This window comes from Schistocerca americana, chromosome 2 (genome assembly GCF_021461395.2).
Source record: "Schistocerca americana isolate TAMUIC-IGC-003095 chromosome 2, iqSchAmer2.1, whole genome shotgun sequence".
Lineage (NCBI taxonomy): Eukaryota > Metazoa > Arthropoda > Insecta > Orthoptera > Acrididae > Schistocerca > Schistocerca americana.
The window spans coordinates 1,008,252,964-1,008,262,303 of record NC_060120.1 but is presented as its reverse complement, the minus strand read 5'-3'; the positions used below and the strand labels follow the sequence as shown (position 1 = coordinate 1,008,262,303).

At 42.5% G+C, this 9,340-nt stretch overlaps 1 protein-coding gene across 1 annotated transcript in view; it reads left to right on the top strand.

Moving 5' to 3' along the window:
- The first annotated feature begins 2,190 nt into the window (after positions 1 to 2,190).
- LOC124594622 (Down syndrome cell adhesion molecule-like protein Dscam2) overlaps positions 2,191 to 9,340 on the top strand; it is a 191,172-nt gene continuing 184,022 nt past the window's right edge. Inside the window, exon 1 of the mRNA XM_047132994.1 lies at positions 2,191 to 2,224. Coding sequence (XP_046988950.1) covers positions 2,191 to 2,224 — 34 coding nt within the window. The remainder of the gene's footprint in view (positions 2,225 to 9,340) is intronic.

The following is a 9,340-nucleotide window of genomic DNA, read 5'->3' as shown; positions in this document are numbered from 1 at the left end:
CTTTTCTTGAATCGTTGTCATTATGATTCACTTACGACAACCTAGAACACATACAGACCACAATTTGTGGGTTTTTCTGTCACATAAGCCAAACATGGTGAGAATATCTTAATTCGTTTGGATGCTATAACACAATGAGATTGTAGGTACCTTTTGAGATATCCTGTACATCTCTTATCGAGGAATGTGATCCTTGTCTGGTGTGCTTCTTCTTTCTCCTTGCTTCATCCTTCATGCTTTATTTTGGTTCGTATGCAGCATAATTTTGACATTGTCTGCTGTGTGATGCACAATTTAGGGGGTTACGTTAATCGCTAGTCTCATTTTTGCGTTAATTTCATTTGTACTTGATTTACTCTCAGTCCATGTACTGTGTTCATTACATTGTTTATTCCATTCTACAGGTCCTGTAATTGATATCTTTTCATCCTGAATTTCAGTCACACTGCCAAAGCTCTCTTTTGTATCCATCATAGCTTCTTCGATACGCAAGTAGAACAATACTGGTCTGTTTTAATCCCAGCGCTTATCTCTTATTGTTCCCTCTTGTCCTTGTACGAAATCATATTACGCATTCTCCTCCACAGCATGAATTTATTTCTCTTTCAAGTTCAAATACTGTTATACAAATTTAAGTTGAATATTGTTTCTAGGTCGACACATTGCACAGCTTTTATTTTAGTGAAATCTTGATTCCATTATCAAATGCTACGTTAGAATTGGCCGTATAATATTATTTTTCCTAAATACGGAACATCTAACGGATACTCAAATTCTGATTGTTTTGCATATCATAATTGGATGAATGAAATCTTTACATATATTTGCGATAGTTTTTGCACCTAAATGCGTTTGCTATCCTCGTGTTTTTACAGATATGTTTCTGAAAGTCCGATATTGTGTCTCCAGATTCTGCACACTAACTTGTGTAATCGTTAGGCTGCTATTTTCAACAGCGATTTTAGAAATTCCGGAGGCATGTTATGTATCCTGCCTTGTTCGACCGCGTGCCTTTCAATATTCTATAACCGACATTGATAATAGGTCTTGTACATCTTCTGACTGGAAGTGAAGAAGAATTACGGGATCTGCTGAGTGGAATGAACAGCCAGATGAGTACAGAATATGGATTGCGAGTAAATCATAGAATGGCGAAAGTAATGAGAAGTAGCAGAAATGAGAACAGTGAGAAACTACATCAGCATTGACGGTCACGAAGTAGTTGAAGTTGAGTAATTCTGCTATCTATGCAGCAAAATATCCAATGACGGACGGAGCAAGAAGGTCAGCAAAAGCAGACTAGCACTCTCAGAAAGGGCATTCCTGACCAAGAGAATCCTGCTAGTATCAAACATAGGCCTTAATTTGGGGAAGAAATTTCTGAGAATGTACATTTGGAGCACAGCATTGTGTAGTAGTGAAGCATGGATGTGGGAAAACCGGAACAGCAGAGAAGCGAAGAATTTGAGATGTGATACCATAGACGAATGTTGAAGATTAGGTGGACTGGTAAGGTAAGGAATGAGGAGGTTCTGGGCAGAATCGGAGAGGACAGGAATATGTGGAAAACACTGACAAGGAGAAGGGACAGGATGATAGGACATCTGTAAAGACATGAAGGAATGACTTCCATAGTACTAGAGGGAGCTGTAGAAGGTAAAAACTGTAGAGGAAGACAGAGATTAGAATACATAGAGCAAATAATTGAGGATGTAGGAGGCAAGTGCTCCTCTGAGATGAAGAACTGAAATTCGTGGGGGGCCTTTTAAAAACCAGTCAGAAGACTGATGACTCAAAAAAAAGAAAATTCTTTGAAACTGAAATATATTTCCCATTGTATCACGACAGCAGACCTTTACTCCCCCTATTACATGCTTTCCAGAGTACTCGTTCTACGTATGTCGTTTCTCCTCTGCGTCTAACAGTGATATTCAATTTTCAGATCGAACGTCGACGTTCGTGCTTTTCATTTTACAGTTAGCGTATTTTAACTTTTCTGTATGCTGAATCTGTCCTTGCGAGAAAAGTTTCCTTTCCGATTCACCCCACACGCCGACAAAATTTGTATGCGAGTGACTCCCTGTGTCCTCGAGGCGTCGCAGTCAGTCCGTGCACACAATGGAGTGGTTTTGGTTCGCTGGCACGCGCGCGCCTGCTCACACGATAAGCTGGTCGCGTGCGCTGCTCCCAATGCGACGACGTGTCAGTCAGCAGTCTGCAGCAGGTACAGGCGGCCAATTGCGGGCCTTTGTGTGGGGCTGAAGGGGCGCGCTAGTGCTGTCCGTCTCCTTTTTCCACTACCCCGTTTGCCGTCGATTCGCCTGGAGAGACAGTTGCCTTATTGTGTAGCCTATTGTCTGCCTGTGTGAAAGACAATTAGTGGAACTGGCCACAAAATAACATCTGCAACGTCTGAGATACACGTGAGGAATAAAGAACTACTGTGTTCTTGTCAGCAACTCCATAGAATCAAGGAAAATAAAACAAAACAAAAAATTTTACTTGTTCTATGACGTCGTAGATGTGACTATAAACAAATTTTACTGTGTCTTTAGCGTGCAAATGATCATCATTAGCTATTCCCCATTAAACACCTCCTCTAACTCATGCAGCTAAACCTACTCATGCTGTGCCTGCACGTTTTCTAATGTCATCTATCTACCTTTCATCAGGTGGTCGACACGGTGGTTTTTGTCTTTGGAATCAGTGAAACAACTGGCTTCCCCGTTGGCCTGTTTATATGTTCTAACAACTTCTACTTAATTGCCGTTATAGTAATAATTGCGTCTACTGCAATCCTTTCATGTCTCAAACAGTAATTCCTGACGTCTATCCTTTCATTATTCACCGAGAAGCCATCGGTTTCAGTGGTTTCACATTGGAAGGCCATGCCTCGTAACTGCGTAACTGTTAACCGCTCCATTTTCCGAGCATCTGCCCGGCTAACGTTAATACCCCGCAGCTGGAAGAAGAGTGCCAGCGAACTGTAACAGAATGCCGCTATTTTAGTGCGGTGCATGTTGCTTCTTCAGAGCTTATGGGCAATGGTGTAAACATCTAGCAATCCGAAGTGGAGTGCCATCAGCCGTCGGAAATATGTAGCGTAGGGATTGCTCTTCTGTGCTTTTCATCATAAAGACCTTACTCTGTTTTAAATATAGTTTTACTGCAGTAACGATCTGCATGCTAATATTTTATATTTTACGAATAACTGCTTGAGCTGTTACTGTAAATGTGACATATTTTGTGGTTTTCACAAGTAAATATTTGTAGTGTATAGGACACACGCATACAACTAAACACTAGGTTGTACCTATATAATTCCGTGATTTACGGAATGATGTTTAGTTTTACAAGGCATGGACGTGTGTTCACTGACTGTCAGGTATGACTCACACGTATTGTAAATCACTGATCTCCTTAAATGGAATGTAGTTTTTTCCAAAAAATACTCCAAGCCTTTGCACATGTTTGTGTGTGTGTGGGGGGGGGGGGGGGGGGGGGTGAGGCGGGAGGGGGGGGGTAGTGGATGGGTGGGTGCTTGGGAAGCTGGGCTCGAAGGACTGTTACTGCATTTGAAAATGTGCTGCGTATTATAATTGAGTCGGTATTCGACATAATTTCGTTTACTTTATGTTCTCCCACTAATTAACTTGATTCCTTCAATCATTCACCGTGCATTGTCTGATACTCAGTTGAGCTGAATGTTTCTTTTATTTAAATCTTATAGAAAATGTATTCGCCTTTGCCACCCGGATATCTACTTACTGGTCTGTGGAGCCAGCGAAGGCACAAATGCAGAATGGTTGCTGCTGGAATGCAACCAAACACGGCAAACAGTTTACTCTGGAACAGAGAACTGTATACATAATATGGCCTTTTCTGACTGAAACATTCCTTATGGTTACGTTGCAGATTTTGCAGGTGGAAATATTTTTAACATTCAGTTACAGTATAAAAACATCAAGCGTCCACGAATTGCAACTATTTCAACAACTGTTTAAAATATTTCAGTATTCTTTTTAAAAAAGTACATTTTCCTAAAACACCAGAAACAGCTGCCTTCAATAACATAATTCAATCTCTGATGGACACCATCTTTAAACACGAAATAAAGAATTTGCAGTCACTCAAAAATTTGCTGATCGGCACTCATCGCCATACACACATCCAATACAGGGCAGCACAAACGGGTACTCAACACTAGTAAATAGTAACCGAAACCATCAATAACAAGGACAGTTAGATCACACACAATAACTCTACCATCTCCCCGGTTATTAAAATTACTGGTAACTTAACACTACCACCACAACCATTTTCTACGTATGACACGACTAGTGCATATCCTATACCGCGCGTAAGGTGATTCTTAACCTGGTACTAAGTATCGTTAAGTAGACGGCAACGCCCGTTAATTCTAAATTTCGCCAGCGGGCACTAACGTGTTTATTTTGAGGCGGCGCTCCCCGTGATACTAAGTGGAACTTAGTTAACTGCGGGGGGTAGCCCCTCGCTTTACACACACGTATTTGTGTGAGTCAATTGATTCTTAAAGTACAGCCTCAGCATGGAACTAGACAGTGGCCATTATACTAACGCTATTTGCCACTGGCAAACAATTTCGCTACAGCGCCTATTCCTTAAGGTCGAGCTAGAATCGAACACGGAGAATATAGCGCACTAACTAATATAATTACGCCACGCGTAATAATGAACACTCGCAGGTACCCAAAATCCCCGCGAAGGGCAAAATGATTGCAACTGACAAATCAGAGAAAGCCAGACAAAAGACGACTACAAATTTCGATTCACAAGTGTGCAGTCATTCTCTCAAGAATTCTCACCGTAGACGAAATTACAGAAAACAGGGTCGAGCCAACAAACTAACAAACATAAAGCGTTATCTAAGCCACTTCACTTCTCTCACGCGTAGTACTCATAATGGTCTTTGCCCAGACAATAGACGGAGGCACACACGACCGAACAACTGTTTGCCAACGATAGTGTGACTACACTCAGCGTCGTCATTTTTGCAAATACCAAACAACCGAGCGAGGAAACAACCAGAGTTCCCCAGTATGAAGTGCAGAATACCCCCTTTCCACAGCCTGTCCGGAGCTCGCAGCCGCCGCAGCAGAGGAGCACTATCAAGTTCCAGCGCCATTCAACGGCATCAATCAACCGCATAAAGCGCACCATAACCGACAAATGCAACTAGTTAAATGTGACTAGCGACCGCGCTTCCAGAGATTTGTCATGCGACAGTAAAAGTACATGTCCGAAACCCGTTCTCACGTAGTTGTCCAAATAAGACCGGCAACAAAAACTCGGTTTCCCGAGGTCTGATGTCATTGTGCTCCGGAAAACGCGCTCATGCACACATTGGCAACCTTCACATAGAAGTTGGCTAGTCATATCCCAGTGTAGAGATAAGGTCTCAAGATGGCCGAATTCGCCTGATGCGTTCGACCATGAAAGGATCACTAGAAATACAAGCCACCTTCCTCTGCGTCGTACTAAGTCCGCTAGTGGACTCTTCTCCTTACAATGACATCAGAGAACCACTCATACCGACATAGACACTGGCTGATTACAAAGTAACTGTACACACTTCGTGAGTGTAATGTGTGCACCAAAATGAGACTGTGCAGCTGATCCCGGCGGAAGTTCGAGTCCTCCCTCGGGCATGGGTGTGTGTGTTTGTCCTTAGGATAATTTAGGTTAAGTCGTGTGTAATCTTAGGGACTGATGACCTTAGCAGTTAAGACCCATAAGATTTCACACACATCTGAACATCTGAACCAAAATATGCGTAAAATGTTATGTAAAGTTTTGGCAAAAATTGTTTTATTTCAGAGTTATTTACTAGAGTAGGCCTCACAAGTACAATACAAAGTATACAAAATTTCTCGGAAAGCAACGACACGAAGGAACTCAAAACTCAACACAATTACGTATTGTACGTTTACCCCAGAACGTGTTCAAAATGATGTTCATACAGACAAAGACAGCGATGTACTAGACGTCTTACCGCTCTCGGAATGCTGTAGGCTCCATTCATCTCATTTTGAACAGTTGCACAGCCATTTTGAATTCGCTGCTGTCGTTGTGCTGCAGTATCAATTGCAATGCCATACACAAGCTCCTTGAGACGACCCCAAAGGAAGGTGTCCAGAGCGTTAAGATCCCGAGATCTAGCGAGCAAAGCAACTGATCTTGCGTCACCTATCCACTTGTCGGGATAAGAAACACTGAAATACTCTCTTGTTCACTATTTTTTTTTTAGTCTTCTCTCATTGGTTGACGCAGCCCGCCACGAATTCCTCTACTATGCCAACATCTTCATCCCGGAGAATCGCTTGCAATTTCCGCCCAGAATTAATCTAGTCTCTGTCTTCCTCTACAGTCTTTAACCTCTACACCTCTATCTAGTACTAGGGACGTTATTCCCTCGTGCCTTAATAGGTGTCCTACCATGCTACTCCTTCTTCTTCTGGCCGTGTTTTCCATACTTTCCTTTCCTTGCTGATCCTGCAGAGTATCTCCTCATTCTTTACTTTATCAGTCCATCTAATTTTCGACATTCTTCTGTTGCACCACATCTCAATATTTCGATTCTCTTCTTTCCGGTTTTCTGATAGTCCATTTTTCATTACCATACAATGCCGTGCTCCAAATGTACATTCTTAGAAATTTTTTCCTTGAATTGAACTCTGTGTTTGATGCAGGTCGACTTCTCCTACCCAGGGATGCCATTTTGCCAGTGCTTTGCTACGTCCATCATAGGTTATTTTACTACCTAGTTATTTTACTGCTCGGGTAGCAGAATTCCTTAACTTCGTGAGCCCCAATTCTGACGTTAAGTATCCCGCTGTTCCCATTATTGCTACTTTTGATTATTTTTGTCTTTCTTTAGTTTACTCTCCATCTGTATTCTGTACTCATTCGACTTGATTGGTTAAAATAGCTCTGAGCACTATGAGACTTAACTTCTGAGGTCATCAGTCCCCTAGATCTTAGAACTACTTAAACCGAACTAACCTAAGGACATCACAAACATCCATGTCCGAGGCAGGATTCGAACCTGTGACCGTAGCGGTCGCGCGGTTCCAAACTGTAGCGCCTAGAACCGCTCGGCCACCCTGGCCGGCTGCTCATTGGACTGTTCATTCCATTCAACATATACTGTAATTCCTCTTCACTTTCTCGGAGGACAGCTATTTCATTGGCGAATCTTATCACTGACATACTTTCACCTTAAATTTTAATCGCACTCTTGAACCTTTCTTTTATATATATCAAGTTGGTATCTGTTCTTTCGGACAAGTCCGAAAGAACAGATACCATCGGTTACCATGCAGCTCGTTAAATGAAATTACAGTGAAATTAATACCCCTAGCTGCAAACTGGCGTTGATATAAGTCAAAGGGGACAGTTGAAAATGTGTGCCACGACCGGGACTCGAACACTGGATCTCCGGTTTACATGGCAGATTCTCTGTCCGACTGGGCCACCGAGGACACACAGAGGATAGTGCGACTGCAGGGTCTTACCTCTGGCACGCCTCCCGTGAGACCCACATTCGCAACTTATTGTCCCGCACTTTATTCAAAGTACCTCTACCCATTATAATCATTACTCGCGGCTTTACTGCCGATGCCTATAAGAGTTCGGGCACTGTTTGTGCATCTGCACATAATAAGATGGTCAAATGGCCGGTGAGCCTTAACTATATATATATGAAGATGATTACATGTATAAGTTAGTATTATGGCAAAATTTTTGAAGGGTTGGAAAGCACGTTTCATAGTATTCATCAGTAGATAGGTTTTGGATTGCATATTATTCCCATCTGGCGTTATACGTGGTCATTGTAGCCAACAAACAGCCACGTCTGTAGAATATCATTGCAAATGCGGAAGGAAATCGATAACCTTTGGAATTTGCATACAAAAGAGAAGAATGCGAGTGAATTCCCAAAAATGATTCGTGATGTTTTTGAGTACTACGCGCAATCCAAAGATGATGTACACGCCTGATTAAAGCGTTATGTCGGGAAATTTTAAGGGAAAAGCGCATCTGCACCTGCCGAACTTTCCGAATTTTCGCTAATTCTGATGCTATGTCAGTAACGAATTAAAGATGTCACAGTTTTACGGACTTCATCTACATCTACATCTACATCTATACTCCGCGAGCCACCTTACGGTGTGTGGCGGAGGGTACTTATTGTACCACTATCTGATCCCCCCTTCCCTGTTCCATTCACGAATTGTGCGTGGGAAGAACGACTGCTTGTAAGTCTCCGTATTTGCTCTAATTTCTCGGATCTTTTCGTTGTGATCATTACGCGAGATATATGTGGGCGGTAGTAATATGTTGCCCATCTCTTCCCGGAATGTGCTCTCTCGTAATTTCGATAATAAACCTCTCCGTATTGCGTAACGCCTTTCTTGAAGTGTCCGCCACTGGAGCTTGTTCAGCATCTCCGTAACGCTCTCGCGCTGACTAAATGTCCCCATGACGAATCGCGCTGCTTTTCGCTGTATCATGTCTATCTCTTCTATTAATCCAACCTGGTAAGGGTCCCATACTGATGAGCAATACTCAAGAATCGGACGAACAAGCGTTTTGTAAGCTACTTCTTTCGTCGATGAGTCACATTTTCTTAGAATTCTTCCTATGAATCTCAACCTGGCGCCTGCTTTTCCCACTATTTGTTTTATGTGATCATTCCACTTCAGATCGCTCCGGATAGTAACTCCTAAGTATTTTACGGTCGTTACCGCTTCCAATGATTTACCACCTATGGCATAATCGTACTGGAATGGATTTCTGCCCCTATGTATGCGCATTATATTACATTTATCTACGTTTAGGGAAAGCTGCCAGCTGTCGCACCATGCATTAATCCTCTGCAGGTCCTCCTGGAGTACGTACGAGTCTTCTGATGTTGCTACTTTCTTGTAGACAACCGTGTCATCTGCAAATAGCCTCACGGAGCTACCGATGTTGTCAACTAAGTCATTCATGTATATTGTAAACAATAAAGGTCCTATCACGCTTCCCTGCGGTACTCCCGAAATTACCTCTACATCTGCAGATTTTGAACCGTTAAGAATGACATGTTGTGTTCTTTCTTCTAGGAAATCCTGAATCCAATCACAAACCTGGTCCGATATTCCGTAAGCTCGTATTTTTTTCACTAAACGTAAGTGCGGAACCGTATCAAATGCCTTCCTGAAGTCCAGGAATACGGCATCAATCTGCTCGCCAGTGTCTACGGCACTGTGAATTTCTTGGGCAAATAGGGCGAGCTGAGTTTCACATGATCTCT